This window comes from Salmo salar, chromosome ssa10, assembly GCF_905237065.1.
Source record: "Salmo salar chromosome ssa10, Ssal_v3.1, whole genome shotgun sequence".
In the NCBI taxonomy this organism is placed as follows: Eukaryota; Metazoa; Chordata; class Actinopteri; order Salmoniformes; family Salmonidae; genus Salmo; species Salmo salar.
This window is the reverse complement of record NC_059451.1, coordinates 14215916-14233671: the sequence shown is the minus strand read 5'-3', so window position 1 is coordinate 14233671 and position 17756 is coordinate 14215916. Positions and strand designations below refer to the sequence as shown.

Below are 17756 nucleotides of genomic sequence, written 5' to 3'. Positions count from 1 at the left end.
CATATCGATGTCGAGCGCGCTTTTACGCGGACTACTTTTTGAGTTCCAATCCTAAAACGAAGATGGCCTTTCCTATAAATTACATGTGCGCGTTATCATCTTCCCACATATTTGATATGAATGAATGCACACAATGTTTTTACAAAGGGGGGCAACATCATTTTCCAACGCTCCCCTGGACGGCTTCCTATAGGTCTCTGCACTTGGGAGTCATTAACATGCATGCAATTGTCACTTTGTATTGATTACTGCCAAAACGCGATATTTAAAAGGCAGCATTTTTGCTGGGTCTAACTTGTATCCCAAAAGTTTCAAACTTAGAATCGGTGTTGTAAGCGTTCGATTTTTAGCTTTTTCTTTGGCAGCAGTAACTTTTACGAATTTAAAATGTTGCTGTGTTTCTTTACACCTCTTCCACCGAATCGAGTCGCCGCCACTCTCGGGCATTGAACTTTGTCATGATCAATGTGCACGGGGAGAGCACACGTTAGGACATTAGACGTTTCAAGGCTACTGTTATATTCGATGGATAATGTTTTTGTTTTTTGTTTTTTAGTTTTTCGCACTACGGCTATGACTGACATGTAGCATGCTCAATAACTAAGATGATCTTTTAGAATTACTAACAACTTTCTGTTCCCGAAGATAGTTGCGTTTTGTCGGACTTGATTCTTGTTCGAGTTTGATTACCCGAAATATGGTGGTTTGTGGGCCTAATCAAAAGGTGGTCGAGGTGGGAACGTTACATAGGTTGAATAGCTTGCTTAAATGATCAGTTGCATATCCATGTGGTTGGTGTTTAAAACTATTATCGGCTTACCTAAAATGTGTAAAAAAAATTAAATAATAATAATAATAATGTATCAAATGTATCATGATACAGTTTTGGGTTTGTCTAAGATTCGACAAGATGTATTTGTTTTTGAAATTGATTTATTATTGACCACCAACAGGCCTATTGGCCTTGTCTCATGTCAGTTCTATTTAACTATCAACATCATTTAAGTTTTAAATTATCTTAAAATAAGATTATGATTTTTTCCCTAAGTTGATTTCATGTTTTCATATATTTTTATTTTGGGAAATACTTTTTCCCCCCCAAACATTTTGTCACTATGACCACGTTATTGGTTGTAAATGTATGTAAATGACAAATACCTAACTTGATCTCAATTATGTGTTTTTGTCCTGGACTTGCCAACCTTTACAATGGAAGACCATTTCAAAACCAATACTGTTCCAATAGCTCTAGTACCAAGCATAACTAATAAAGTCCTGAATATTTATCTATAATTATTTCATAAGAATGTACAGTGCATCTTTGAGGCAAGACCGAAATGGGCCTAAAGGAGAACTGAAACCTGATATTAGTTGGACACAAACTTGAGAATGGACATTTAGAGAAATGGCTCGAATGAATATGTAAAATATTAATTCATACACATTTTGCCTGGATATGTTTTTTTAATTTCTTAAAATGAGACGGTGAATTCACATGCAATACAATTCATCTCAACTGTATAAAGCAGAATCTGCACTAATTGGCTAATGAAGTATAAGTATTCAGAGTTGAATGTTATACAAAGATACTTTGTGTGTGTGTGTTTTATCCTCTTATTCATTCAGTTAGGGCAAAAAGTGTTTCATCAAGTCTAAAATCTTTTAAGTCAAGATCACTCCATAATCAAAGGCTTTTGATTGATTCAATTATATTTGGCTTTTTTGGGGGGGGGGTAGAGGGGGATCCTATACAAGACAGGCAAGCCTAAATAACTTCCATGTGTTTTGTTCACTGCAAAGGATAGAATATTTAACCTAGAATTGAAAATTGAACATTTACATTCTTTGTGCATTTATATATATTTTTTTGTTGATAATTCCCAGAATTTGCATTTGCGTCCTGTCTTTGAGGCACATGGTACCGTTTTATGTAGTCGTGGAGGAGATGCAGGGATAGAAACAGTTTGGGTTTGGGAAAACACAAGTATAAATGCCCCTTACGGCCTACGCGAGGCTGTTTGAGTCCGCTGCAACTTTGTAAAAGCAGGAAGATTTGCCTTTGTGTAATTGCTCCAATTTGATTAACAATGGTGAGGCGTCCGCTCTGTTTAAGCACGTCTACTGTTGTGGGCAGGAAGAGGCGAGAGTAAGCTCGGTCGACACACTGTCATAATTGCCTCTGTGTTGTGGTGTGGGTAGCGTGGGTGTCAATAGGAGGAGATTACCAACATTGCTTTTATAAATTACAGTTATTCATGAGTTGTTGCTACAGGCCTGTTCTTTGCAAACATTAGATTTGTCACCAAGGTGTACAGAAAGGAAGAAAAAACTTCACAGCGGGAGGTTTCGTACTTAACAATTCTCCTGACACACTTTTAGTAGTGAATATACTCGTTTGTAGGGTTTTGTTGATGGAATTGCAGTGGATGATATATATTGAGATGTGGCCTACATAAAACAGTTGTGTCCCGTGTACGTTTTGTGTGTGTGTCATTAATGTTGTGAAGAACAAGAAAAAACAAGTCTAGACTATGCAGGTATTGTTCAAATGGCCCGGAGACAGGAGAACTATATTATATACAGAAACCACAAATAATAATGCATTATATCAGCCATTGAGGAGAGATATTTCATAGCACATTGGCTGAAGTTACTCCGAGTGTCGCTGAAGGCAGTTGGAGAAGCCATTTACTGGATTTTACCCAAGCTCAAACAATACAGTTTTCATGCCTATGAGGCAAGGGCGTGAAAGTATTTTTGAAATTCGAGGAATAGTGTGGCGTCATTGTATATGGTTGTATTATATTTGAATTCAGCTGTATTCTTGATGATTATTCTTGCGTTTGTGCTCGCGAACTTGTGTTAGTACATGTATTAGTAACCACATGCCATCCCAGTCACAGGTTTCCGCACGTGTCAAGATTTGTTCAAAGTTCTTTTATCTCTGAATAGTTGAGTACATTTTGCGTGGCCGGGGTGGTAAGATGGCCTGAGGTGAGGCAAGGCCCGCCCTGGGTCTCCAAATGGGCCCTGTATCAGAAACCTGTCTCCTTGTACTCCGACCACTCACTACGTCACTGCCAACCTCTACTGAGAGTGTTTGGGAAATGAAAATACGGCCCTGTTGTAAATTGCAAATTGGAGTGGTGGTTTGTCATTGTTTATTTCATTTGACTGGATTTGATTGGTGCTTTTTAAAATATAACTGTTAGTCCTGTGCCTAGCCTTGCGTGCCCTCTGTAAGACACAGTCCAGACAAGTTATGTACTCTACTCACTGTATATATGCATGTAAACACTCGACCTAGTAGAAGAGCTGCATATCTGCGCTGGTGCTTAATGTAGCATACCGTTTTATAGCATGATCTAGTGTGGCATACTTGTACAAAATTGAAGCTGAGTATTTGGATTTGGCACACTTACTAGTTTTAGTTCAAGTGTTGTATCCGTATGCCCTGAGGTATGTGTTTTATATAAAGGCAAAGATTTTATTATCTCATTCGGTTATAAACCCTTTTAGTACATATCCATGATTTTTACAACCAGGTATTTTAAAGGAGTAGGCACCTTTCATCTCTTTGGTAACTGTGTTATTTTTTTACTGTAATTATTTAAAATGTCCGTAAAATGGGTACAGACTAACAGTGTTGTCTATGATCGTCGGTTCAATAGATTTAATGATGGTGGTCATCAATCCACGGAAATGTCTTTGTCCCTCAAAAATATTCTAGTGAGTTTTCAGATGCGAGACTAGTTTTAAATATGAAAGTGTTGTTCGGAGGTTGTTTGCCTTGTTGTGTTGTTTCGTTTAGCTGTAGTGTCGTGCTGTAACATTTCCACTGCCTGTTTTAGGCCAGATTATGGGAGCAGATTCTCAGCGAAAGCTTCAGTGTGTGACTGCTAGTAGCAGGTGGAACCAACCAAAATTGGGACTGATCCACAACATGCCATCTATCCACATTCTTGCTGTAATAGCTGTACAGGGAGCTGTCCCTGGTAAAAGCCCACAGAATAGACCAGTCTTGGAACCGTTTCAGAGCGAAACGTTTGTGCCTGTACATATTGCATATATTGCCCATGTATATATGTTTGCATGGCGACGAGTTAAAAATAGACTTTCCGCTTTCCCGCTCGGCTGTTGCTTTTTCTCTGTCCTTTCTGGCAGACCCCCACAGACCCACATTCTTGCCAAAGAGCCAAGACACGGCCTAGACAGGCCTTATTTCACACTGCTCCCTCCGTACGGCCTAGAGAAACTCCTCCATTAGCCCTCTCTGCTAATGCTAATGGCACGGGCCCAAGTGCTGCAAATAAAAAGGACATAAATACTCATAAATATAAAATGTGGCAGACAGTGCATATTATTCTGAAATGGACAATGTTTGTTCTCTGAAAAGTCCCGCCTGGAATGATATTTTATCTAATAGTAGTACTGTATGTTCTTCTGTGCAATTCCTTGATTGCCGAGTATTTCGAATACGTCGATTAGAGTTTACTGAAGGCACATCTGATTTCACAAGATTAATTGTAATGACTGCTTTTGGTCTTATTATTTGATGGGCTCTGTACTTTGTTTCCACAAAACGTGTTGTACTATGAATGTGTTGCCATTCATCATTTTTTTTCTCCTCCTGTGTTCCTTTCTACCACAGGATGAATTCCATCCTTTCATCGAAGCACTGCTGCCCCACGTGCGAGCGTTTGCCTACACATGGTTCAACTTGCAGGCCCGCAAGAGAAAGTACTTCAAGAAGCACGAGAAGCGCATGTCTAAGGAAGAGGAGCGCGCGGTGAAGGATGAGCTGCTCAGCGAGAAGCCCGAGGTCAAGCAGAAGTGGGCATCGCGCCTTCTGGCCAAGCTCCGCAAGGACATCCGGCCTGAGTTCCGGGAGGATTTTGTGCTCACCGTCACCGGGAAGAAGCCCCCGTGTTGTGTGCTGTCCAACCCTGACCAGAAGGGTAAGATGAGGAGGATCGACTGCCTGCGTCAGGCAGACAAAGTCTGGAGGTTGGACCTGGTCATGGTCATTTTATTCAAAGGTATTCCCCTCGAAAGTACTGATGGCGAAAGGCTGGTAAAGTCCCCACAGTGCTCGAACCCAGGGCTGTGTGTGCAGCCTCATCACATTGGAGTTTCAGTAAAGGAACTCGACCTCTACTTGGCCTACTTTGTGCATGCAGGTAAAGTCCCTCTTTTTGTTTCTCAACTCTCTACAAACACGTCAACGTTTGTCTGAAATTGGAGTTACATCAATGTTGACCTCACTCTGCTTAGTAATAGGACATGGAATGTGGGATAATGTTGTACAGTTAATCAAAAACAAAAACACTCGGATGGGTTTCAAGGGTCAAATCAATCTTGTCACTGAGCGCATGCCTATGTACTGTACATACAGTACCAGTCAAAAGTTTGGACACACCTACTCATTCAAGGGTTTCTCTTTATTTTTACTACTTTCTACATTGTAGAATAATAGTGAAGACATCAAAAATATAAAATAACACATATGGAATCATGTAGTAACCAAAAAAGTGTTAAACCAATCAAAATATATTTTATATTTGAGATTCTTCAAAGTAGCCACCCTTTGCCTTGATGACAGCTTCGCACACTCTTTGCATTCTCTCAACCAGCTTCACCTGGAATGCTTTTCCAACAGTCTTGAAGGGGTTCCCACATATGCTGAGCACTTGTTGGCTGCATTTCCTTCACTCTGTGGTCCAACTCATCCCCAACCGTCTCAATTGGGTTGAGATCGGGTGATTGTGGAGGCCAGGTCATCTGACGCAGCACTCCATCAATCTCCTTTCTGGTTAAATAGCCCTTACAAAGCCTGGAGATGTGTTGGGTCATTGTCCTGTTAAAAAACAAATGATAGTCCCACTATGCGCATACCAGATGGGATGGCGTATCGCTGCAGAATGCTGTGGTAGCCATGCTGGTTAAGTGTGCCTTGAATTCTAAATAAATCACAAACAGTGTCACCAGCAAAGCACCATCACACCTCCTCCTCCATGCTTCACAGTGGGAACCGCACATGCAGAAATCATCCATTCACCTACTCTGCATCTCAGAAAGACACGGCGGTTGGAACCAAAAATCTCAAATTTGGACTCATCAGACCAAAGGACAGATTTCCACCGGTCTAATGTCCATTGCTCGTGTTTCTTGGCCCAAGCAAGTCTCTTCTTCTCATTGGTGTCCTTTAGTAGTGGTTTCTTTGCAGCAATTCGACGATAAAGGCCTGATTCATGTAGTTTCCTCTGAACAGTTGATGTTGAGATGTGTCTGTTATTTGAACTCTGAAGCATTTATTTGGGCTGCAATTTCTGAGGCTGGTAACTCTAATGACCGTATCCTCTGTAGCAGAGGTAACTCTGGGTCTTCCATTCCTGTGGCGGTCCTCATGAAAGTCAGTTTCATCATAGAGCTTGGTTTTTAAAACTGCACTTGAAGAAACTTTAAAAGTTCTTGACATTTTCCGTATTGACTGACCTTCATGTCTTAAAGTAATGATGGACTGTCATTTCTCTTTGCTTATTTGAGCTGTTCTTGCCATAACATGGACTTGGTCTTTTACCAAATAGGGCTATCTTCTGTATATCACCCCTACCTTGTCACAACACAACTGATTGGCCCAAACGCATTAAGAAGGAAAGAAGTTCCACAAATTAACAAGGCACACCTGTTAATTGAAATGCATTCCACCTCATGAAGCTGGTTGAGAGAATGCCAAAAGTGTGCAAAGCTGTCATCAAGGCAAAGGGTGGCTACTTTGATGAATCTCAAATATAAAATATATTTTAATTTATATAACACTTTTTTGGTTACTACATGATTCCATATCTTGTTTCATAGTTTTGATGTCTTCGCTATTATTCTACCATGTAGAAAATAGTACAAATAAAGAAAAACCCAGCAATGGGTAGGTGTGTCCAAACTTTGGACTCGTACTGTAGTTGGCATCAAGAATCACTCTTTCAACGAACAATCACAGGCCACTCACCAAGTAATCACCCAACCAAAATAAAGTTACATTTCTTTTTTTTTAGGACTTGCCCCTAGCAAACCCAACACTGCACCGCATAGCACCTTCCCGTCTCTGTATGCAGACACAAATGTTATCTGTAGCAGACACCCATAATTTCATCAGTGGTCAATAAAGCAGTAGTCTGGGAAAAAGCGGGACAACTCTGCCAAATTCCTCGCACTGGCCCGTCCCTTCGCTGTTTTAAGATGGGCCAGATTTTGGGGGAAGCTCGCACTGCGAGACGACAGAGTCAGTTGCCTAAAAAAAACAATTATCTCCATCACAATTGCTCAGCACGTTTTCTATTTCAGACAAAATCAACATGGGCTGCTGTTGGGGTGAGATATCACTTGAATTATTTTCCTGTTTTCTGTGTGCAACAGTGTAGTAGCATATTCATATAGGTGTTTGGCAGTTGAATGAAAAACTTGGCACGGAGCAATTTTTGAAGTTTTTAGAGCTTCTGAACTTCCTGGAAATTAGGAAGCAGTCTTATTAATACACAAGAAAATTAACTATTTGGTAAATATAAAAACCTCCACATGATATCAAATTTAGGGCTGTATATTTTATTTGTCTCCTGTAAATAATTAATGTATTCGAAAGCTTTGATTAAAACGTGGAAAATACATAATAATTAATGAACTAATGAATTGGACATGGTTTTATGTTTTTCCCCTTGAGCTGAATCCTAATCTAGAAAAACAAATTTTGCAATTTAACAAAATATTCTTGATGCCTTTCCACAGTTTGGAAAATCTTGTCACCATGATATTAGTCGTGCTTGTTCGATGAAAACTCACCCTGAGAATGAAGTCCAGTGCAAATAACCAATAGAGAAATTGTTAATTGGCAAGAGGCAGCAGGGGCTCGTTCCTCCACTGGCAGCAACACAAACACCAGCTATCACGGGTTTGGAGAGAGCTCTGTTTCGCCAGGCAAACCAAGCACCTTAATTACAATCATTTCCTCTGTACACCAAATGGTTTTGCTGAAGCCTAAGTGAGCTAGGCTTGATATGTGCCCACATTGACATTCTTATAGCGACATATTTTGTAGACTGTTTTCATAGCTTTTGTATGTTTTTTTTTGGTCCATTTTTACGTTAAAAGCACTGCAATCTCAGTTGAAAATGTTGAGGAAGGTTATGTAGTGATTTTGGCCAATCTGAGTAAGAACATGTGTGATTAAAATGAGCCTATAGGGTTGGTTACCTTGAGAGCTGTGCAGTACTACGATTTAGTCTGGCTGGAATGGGAGCTCATTTTAACTTGGGCCAGTCACAAAAGTATCGGCGTTTGGAGTGTTTTTGTCAAAATAAGGCATGATGGGCCTCATTATGAATTCCACAACCAGCTTAGTCAACGACGTTATAATTGGACCAAAATAAATCTCTGATTAGCAATATGCTAAGTACATAAAAAAACAAAACTGTTTTTAGACGAGACACTAACACTCATTTCAATGTTTTGGGGACAGTGTACTTACTTCAGCAACTAAAAGTTGCTGAAGCCCATTGTGGCTAAAATGTTATCCCCCCGCTGCCAAATCCTGAGTTTTGATGTTTTGTAAGCCTATTCATGGGCGCTTTGCTCCCGCCAGCATTCTTATAGCTGAAGTTAGATTTTTTTTTCTTCTTCACCGGGCTTGATTGTGAATGAGGTGTCAGCGAGTGAACAAGAGGGAGAAGAAAGAGACAGAGTGGCCACAGAGCATGGAGGTCTGCCTATAGTGGAGTTAAGTCCGCAGTGTGCTCGCTTGCTCCTTCCTCTCCTCGTCCCACAGGATCGGGTTTCTTCCTCGGTCTCATCTAAAGCAGTGGAGCATTTCTAAAGCGCCGTTGATTAAAAGCCATCTGAAGAGAGGCTGACCTCATGCACGGATGCCGAAGTTGAGGTTTTTGAGGACAGCTGAAGTCCGTAATTAAATGTATCCCCCACTGCTGCAAGGGCAAGGGGTGGTAGAAGAGGACTTGTCCCCCCGTGCTAACACTATCCTGCCACCAACCTATTTAACAGCAAACATAGTAGAGAACTTTTATTATCTGGGTGTCACAAGTCTCAAAAACAACTCTTGTGAAACTTCTTGCCGACTGTATGTACTTGCAAAGTTTACAATTTCATTTGCCTTTAATTATCTGTCTTTAGGCTTACTGGTTGGTGAATTATTTTGCAATCTGTTAAATTCTTGGGAGAGTTTTATGATGTAGTGCCACATGCCTAACCCTACTTAGTTGTGAGTGTGTGTGTGTGGGGGGGGGGGGGGGGGCTGGCATATCAGTCTTTAACCAGGGCTTTCCCAGCGTTGTTCAACAGTCACAAGCTAGCATCGTTTGTCATCTTTAGGAACAATGTGGTGTCAGAGGGCAGGCCCCCCTTTTGACTCCAGAGCAGGCAGCGTGGCCAGGGCTAATTTAGGGCTCGCTCTCACCCCGGCAACGGGTGTCACTATCACAGGAGCACTCAACACGTGAGAGAGGTCATGGCTTAAGATGTTAGAGTTTTGACCCTATCTTCTAGGCGTTTGACCCCCCTCGTTAGCAGCCAGTCAAGCGGATGGATTGCTCTGGCTTTGGAGGAATCCGTGACCTCTTGTTAAAGCAGCTCACTTTTACTTTGTTTAGGGCAGATTGGCCAGTCGGTTAAAATTAGCCAACGACTGTTTCGGCATAGACTGAAGAAACTGTTTGAGGCCATTTCTTTAATGGAAGCTAAACAGTAGCAGTAATTCTGCAAGCCGAATAGCAGAGTTCTCCAAACCCTGTTCCTGAAGAGATACCATCCTGTAGGTTCACACTCCTACCCCAGTTGTAACTAACCAGGTTCAGCTTATCAACCAGCTAATTATTAGAATCAGGTGTGGTAGATTAGGGTTGGAGTGAAAACCTACAAGACGGTAGCTCTCCAGGAACAGGTTTGGATAGCCCTGCCGTACAGGTTGATTTAGTAGCTATTTAAAGCATAGGCCATAATAGTTTGGAAGTTGTTGGGTAATTAACCATTTCATTGGTGGTTAAAGTCGTGAAAATGATATGCTATGGTATTTTTGGAACAAAAAAATGTACAAAACTGGATGAAAGACAAGTGTTGAGTGAGACTAGTAGTCCCAAAATAATTGAAAATCAATGGTTGTCTCTTGGCTAGCTTGCAGTCTTTTTAATGTCTTTGCTTCCACTTAACGTTATATGTGGTCAGACTGAATGCTGTATAAAGTCTGCTAACCACGACTTCATGCCACTTCTGGACACGAGCAAGTAGACTGAAGGGTATTGGAAACCTGTCTGGTGGACAACTGTCTAATAATGTAAATAGGATAGAAACTCTTGATAAGACTCTGGGCCTTTGATGCAAACAGAATGTGTTTTCTCTAGTGTGGGTGAGGGACAGTGAAGGCCTTACTCTGGATGGTTTGGGTGATCTTTATCTCCTCGGGTCGGCTAACCTGGCAACATCTACTTACTGGCAGGGAAGATCCTGGCTAGGAAAGCAGGGGAAAAAAGGAGAAAGACATCGATGGTTGGGTTGTGGTGTCAGAAAAGTGAGGCGACGTGGAAATCCAGGCGTGAGTGACGCGATGCAGAGTATTCGTCTATAGTACTGGAACTTTTTTGGTTTGGAGTCGAGTCCTTTTATGGCTACAGCAACTGGTTAGCCTAAATGCCGGCGTTAATATCGCTAGCAATGTGGCAGTAAAGAAAGCAGCCCATAGATTGGCGGAGAGGAATGTGGTTCAAATAGAAAATAAACTCAGCCATGCTTATTAAACCCCATTTTCATCTCACCTCTGTTTTCACTGTGCGCAACACAATTGAAGGATATCACTGGCTGGAAGAGATAACACGCCACTGAGTAGACCTATGTGAATATGTCCAGGGCCGCTGATATTTTGTTTTGCCGCTTTGCCTTCTATGACCCCGGTGGTAGAGATGAACAAACTGTTTTCGTGTGTCGAATGTCTGTAAGGACGTCTGACCTATTTCCCGCTAAGCTCTTAAAGAGATTTGCGCTGCGTCTCTCTGAACTAGTTAGCTTTGACGATGCATCCTCGAGGCACTGTTACTTTTAGGTTCTGATTTGTTTTACTGGCCTGGAACTCCAAGTGTCCAAGGAGTTTTGCGCTACCCTAGTCTACAGGTTGTGTGAATAGGGATTTTGAAAGGACTTGACCTTACATAGCACACCAGACTAGTTTGCTGCCAGTTTGGATCATCAGCCTGCTGTAAACCAAGGTGCAGAGAAAGGTGAAAGACACCAGCCGTTCCTTTGTAACGGTGCGCACACAAAGGTGGCGGTTTGCTGTGTTGCCCGGGGGTTTCTCTGAGAGTAACAAAATCTGGCAATATCTACCAGCTGACTTTTGGCTTGTCATGTTACAGCCGTTTTAGATTTCATTTCCCTTCCACAGGCTGAGGAACAACAATCATTTTGAGCTATTTAAGGTGATTGTGGGATAAACCACAGCCTTTTTTTGTGGTTACTGCAGTACACATAGTGGGTTAGGTCCACCACCACCCACCCACTCACCGCGGTTTTGTCCCCCCCCCGCCCCCTAAATCCCTGTAACCACACGACTGCCATAGCTATGACTACAACAATGACTTCGTCACCACGCTCTCACAAGTACAGCGGTACAGAAACGCATACACACAAGCACACACTGTACCATTCATTGTAATCGAGGTTGGGGCCCATTCATAAAAATGCTTCATTGTCATAGCGTTTGATATCGGCGAGTAATAATGTGGCTGCTATGCAGATGCCCTACTAGAAAAATCCCACAGCTGGCATGGTCCACTGTGCCAAAGGAGTAGCCCAGGCCGGGATCAGATGATCTGATACAATATACTGTCTTTTTAATATCACTGGATATGACCTTACTTTGAACCATTTTCGCTGGCGTTTTATTGGATTAAACAAAGCAGATAAGGTTCTCAGATGGGGAAACGTTGTAAGATTTCTGTCAAAGAGCGTTCCCCCTCCGTGGGCAAATATCTCATAAACCTGATTGCACAGCAAATTCAGGTAATCCGTTTTAAAGTGCATTGTCAATGCTGATCTCTCCCAAAATCCTTACTAATGTACAGATTTGGAACATATTGTCTGGTTTCAGTTGAGGATTCTGAGGCATGAACGATCACAAAGCAAAACAAAAAACAATTGCGGTGGCTCTCTTTGTCGTCTTGACCGTTTTATGGACCTTCTATTCCTCCGCCTTTATCTATTTCTTTGTCCTTCATTTGATGACTAAAAACACTCTCTCTTAAAGCAAACCAGTGTGTTTCAGAATGGGCAGTACCACAATATTTGAAATCTTAATACCCCTTTCAATAGGTAAAACATAAAAGAGATTAGTTCATTTCTAAATCTCGTATTTTGGACCGAACCTTTTTATACGTGACAATGCCATGTTTTAGCGGCGGGGGCTAGGCTACGTAGCGTTAGCGTAGCATAGTGAGCAGTGGTCTGGCATGTGTATAGAGTTGGGCACCTGGATGTGGTGGGGGACAGTGGGGCGGACAGACAGACGGATGGGGAGATTGGCACTGGGGAAGTTGGGCTAATTAATTCTGCATTAATGCCCAGGTCCGCCCAGGACGTCCCCAGCAGCAAACCGCTAGCAGAGAGGGGGAGACTCGAGGCATGTGCCAAGCTTTCTGAAGCTCGCCGTTTCTTTCTTTCTTTTTCCCGGAGCGTTGTCCATGAGATACGGCGGTTGTGTATGAGACCTCGGCTGACAGGAAGCTGTGGGCCTCAGTCTACAGGAGTGATATTTTCTCCTCTCCTCCATGTTAGATATTTGCTGTCCTTTGTCAGTTTCTTAGGGCCTGTCTGGTTCCAAAAGGAGTTAAAGCCTAGGAACTGCATGAGTTGAACCATAGCTATCCCTAACGGCTCAGACCATTCAGCACTTACACCGGCACTAGCTTTGGCTAACTTCTGAGAATGCCTTCTTTGTACCCGTACGCCATTCAACAAGAGTCCCATTGTCTTTAGCTCCCCGCTAGCCTCTGCGCTAGTCATTGCTCAGTGTTTATTGTGTGTACTTTGATTGTATTAGGACTTGATGAGGACTTCATTTGAATGGTAGGCAGACAGCTCATGTGCTGTTCGGGCCCGAGCGGGGGGAAACTGTGCTAATCATCTTATTACCGCGGGACAATTTTTTTTTGGGGGGGGGGCAAGCGAGCACTAGCTGCACATGGTCGAAGCGCACACCCAGCAATGAGGTAGAAACGACTCATTCTTCTTGCTGCCTGTCTCGGAACATTCCACTTGTTGTCCTGCGCATTGATTTGCCATGCCACATGACTGTGTGTCGGTGGCGCAGACTACAGGATGTTTCGAACCACACAGATAGAAACACACACAGCCGACGATTGTGGCAGTGAGGGAGAGGGTAGGAAAGGGGGGGGGGGGACAAAAGGGTTCGGGGCTGGCGATGTGCTCAGGCCTAGGATCTCAGGATTCACTGCGTTTAAATGTCAGCTCCTCTCCCGTCTTTGTCGAGGGAGCCACAGGAATGTGCTGCAGCTGGTGAGTTGTGCCAGTCAGTAGTAAAAGAGAGTAACTGTCTTTATGGGGGATCTTAGCATCTGAGAGAGGCTCCTCTCCCGCCACTCAGTGCCCTAGCTCTCTCACTTCAAATCACATTTTATTTGTCACATGCGCCGAATACAACATTCCGTGAAATGCTTACTTCCAAACCCTTAACCATTAATCCAGTTCAAGAAATAGAGTTAAGAAAATATTTACTAAATAAATAAAGTAAAATATATAATAAAATGTAACAATACAGTAACGAGGCTATATACAGGAGGTACCAGTACCGAGTCAATGTGCAGGGGTACAGGTTAGTCGAGGTCATTTGTACATGTAGTTAGGGGTTTTACAGCCAGTCCAGTGCTGACACATGCCGACTCTAAATGAAGTCTTGCCCGACCCCACAACACGCCAGGCAACGGATTGACATCTGAGATTCGTTTCTCCAACACTTACGTGGATAAGATGTATTATTCTTCCGAAGAAGACTGTCTCAGGGGGAGAGTAGCATAGCCACATGGCTAGCCACATGGCTAGCTACATGCTCAGCGGGTGAGCATTGGGCTTCAGAGGTACAGTCAGAGAATTGGCAGAGTGGAAACCGGAGGATGAAAAGGGAAACCGATTTCCAGCATTACAAATGCATTCCTAGAATTGTGTGTTTATTTTTTTTTTACTGTCTGTTACGGTGGGGGTCACTACTGTCCATTATCTTGAAAAGGACTGCTCGTTCAGACGCTGTGATCCACCAGCGATCCACTATTGTGTGATGAACCCATTTGGGTTGGCATATAAAAGGGCCCGCAGACATGAAACAGGACAGCTGTGGCCGTCTGTAGGGGAATGTTGCTACAGATGGTGAAAGAAGTGAAAAATAAACTACCGTATGGCTGGTAAAATATAGAAGAAAGACTAGGGGTTTGCTGAACTGGTTCCTCTCGCATCCTCTGTGTATACGTGTTTGCATGTCTTAGTGAGTGTGATCACGTGTTGTTTTAGCTCTTCTGTTATAGCAGATCATATGTTTCCTGAATCACTGCTCTGTGCTTGTGCCCTTTCTGCCCATCTGTTGTGCAGTGCAAGGAAGATTTATTTCCTCTGTGTTCCAGCTGATACGTTTACTCCTTTTCAAAATAGTACATGTTTTTTTACATGTTACCCCATTATATTCACTTAGATGGTCATAATATAATTTCTATTCATTATAAGAATTGTTGATTAAGATGCGGTGGTGGACCTTTTGTGGGGGGGGGCGAGGTGTGTGTATTGTGTTTTAAAGGAGAACTCAAGCAAAAACTATATTTTGGTATTTGTTTTATTAGTCCATCGTGCATCAAATGCTTCATACCGGCATTATTTCTGTATTTAGAAAATTATACATCTTGAAAACTTGATTGGTGACATGCAAAACATTTTGGGACTATATCAACAATGGACTAATGAAACAAATGCCAACATATTTTTCCTTTGAGCTAAGAATTTGGCATGGGCACTCAGATCCTTAAAGTTCTACAGCTGCACCATTGAGAGCATCTTGACTGGCTGCATCACCACTTGGTATGGCAACTGCTTTGCAACTGGCTGCAAGGCGCTACAGAGGGTAGTGTGGATGGCCCAGTACGTCTCTGGGGCCGAGCTCCCTGCCATCCAGGACCTCTATACCAGGCGGTGTCAGAGGAAGGCCCTAAAAATTGTCAAAGACTCCAGCCATCCAAGTTATAGACTGTTCTCTCTGCTGCTGCACAGCAAGCGGTACAGATGCACCAAGTCTGGAACCCCCAAGCCATAGGACTGCTAAATAGTTATTCCGGGTATTTAACTATCTCCATTTACCCTCTTTGGACTAACTACTGTATTTTGACTCATTACATACGCTGCTGCTACTGTTTACTATCTGTTACTTTATTCCTAGTTACAGTGCTGTGAAAAAGTATTTGCCCCCTTCCTGATTTCTTATTTGTTTGCACATTTGTCACACTTAAATGTTTCAGATCATCAAACAAATTTGAATAATACACAAAGATAACCCAAGTAAACACAAAATGCAGTTCAGATAGCTTTTTTCCCTTAATAAATAAAATTGTCACTTAACTGCATTTTGTGTTTACTTGGGTTATCTTTGTGTATTATTAAAATGTGTTTGATGATCTGAAACATTTAAGTGTAACAAATGTGCAAAGAAATCAGGAAGGGGGCAAATACTTTTTCACAGCACTGTATATGTACATATCTACCTCAATTACCTCGTACCCCTGCACATCGACTCGGTACTGTTACCCCTTGCATATAGCCAAGTTATCGTTACTTGTTGTGTATCTACACGGAGTGTACAAAACATTAGGAACACCTGGTCTTTCCATGACATAGACTGACCAGGTGAATCCAGGTGAAAGCTATGATCCCTTATTGATGTTACCTGTTAAATCCACTTCAGTCAGTGTAGATGAAGGGGAGGAGACAGGTTACATTCTTTTTAAGCCTTTTTAAGCCTATTAAGACGTGGATTGTGTGCCATTCAGAGGGTGAATGGGCAAGACAAAATGTTTAAGTGCCATTGAACGGGGTATGGTAGTAGGTGCCAGGTGCACCGGTTTGAGTCTTTCAAGAATTGCAACGCTGCTGGGTTTTTCACACACAACAATTGCCAGTGTGTATCAAGAACGGTCCATCACCCAAAGGACATCCAGCCAACTTGACACAGCTGTGGGAAGCATTGGAATCAACATGGGCCACCATCCCTGTTGAACACCTTGTAGAGTCCATGTCCCAACGAATTGAGGATGTTCTGAGGGCAAACAGGGGTGAAACTCAATATTAAGAAGGTGCTCCTAATGTTTTGTACACTCAGTGTATATTACTTTTATTACGTGTTTAACTTTTCTATTATTTCTCTATTTTCTTTCTCTGCGTTGTTGGGAAGGGCCCGTAAGTCAGCATTTCACTGTTAGTCCACACCTGTGTTTACGAACCATGTGACAAATCAAATTTGATTAGTCTGTGTAGTCAAATCAAAATCCAAAAATGTTTTGGCACGTACACAGTTTACGATGTGTAATAATAATAGTAGTCAAATATCAAGTAATATAATAGGTATTGTGCATAGTAAGAGCCTGATATGTACACAATAGGATATACATTCAGTGACCAGTTTATTAGGTACACCACCCCGTGACCATGAGTTCCGAGGCCGTGGCTTGCTATATGAAGCAGGCAGACGGGCATCGAGGCATTCCGTGACTGTTCGATTGAGGAATGGGCAAACCAAGTGACCTAAGCGACTTTGAGCGTGCTATGATCGTCATTGCCAGGCGCGCCGGTTCCAGCATCTCAGAAACGGCCGGCATTTCACGCATGACAGCGTCTTGGGTTTACCGAGAATGATGCGACAAACAGCTTGTCGATGAGAGGTCGAAAGAGAATGACGAGAATCGTGCAAACTAACTGGTGGGCCACAAACGTGTTAATAATGGCGCAGGGAAACGGTGTGCAGAACGGCATCTCGGGACGCACAACTCGTCGGTCCTGGTCATGGATGGGCTATTGCAGCAGACGACCAGAACCGGGTTCCACTCCTATCAGCTAAAAACAAGAAGAAGCTGCTCCAGTGGGCCCGGTATCACCAACACTGGACAACTGAGGAGTGGAAAAACATCGCCTGGTCCGATGAATACTGGTTCCTGTTGCTTCATGCTGATGAGTCAGGATTTGGCGTAAGCAGCATGAGTCCATGGACCCATCCTGCCTGGTGACAATGGTACAGGCTGATGGTGTAATGGTGTGGGGAATGTTTTCCTGGGAGGCAGTTCTGGAGGTAAAGGGCGGGTCCGTCCCGGTACTAGATGGGTGTACCTAATAAACTGGCCTGTGAAGGTGCAGTATAGATAATAAATGTGCTATGTTACGTATTACAGTATTGGGTCGTGTCTTGGGTGTGTCTGTGTGCTTGTGTAAGGGTTGGATGTGTTGAGAGTCAGTGCAAATAGTCAGTTGAATAAATACTGTATAATAGGACAGTTGTGTGTGCGTGTGTTTATTGATGTGTATGTGCTTTTGTGTAAGGGTTTGATGTGTCAAGAGCTAGTGCAAATAGTCTCTAAGGTGCAAATAGTCACTAAGGTGCAGGTCTGTGCAGGGATTCCGGTACCGCCTGGTGTAGAGGTCCTGGAGTGCAGGGAGCTTGCCCCCAG

The 17756-nt window shown here is 42.7% G+C and overlaps 1 protein-coding gene across 1 annotated transcript in view; it reads left to right on the top strand.

Moving 5' to 3' along the window:
- The window catches only part of LOC106613561 (nuclear factor 1 A-type), a 138029-nt gene that overhangs the window by 1312 nt on the left and 118961 nt on the right, over nucleotides 1-17756 (top strand). The window contains 1 exon segment of the mRNA XM_014215960.2: nucleotides 4652-5180. Coding sequence (XP_014071435.1) covers nucleotides 4652-5180 — 529 coding nt within the window.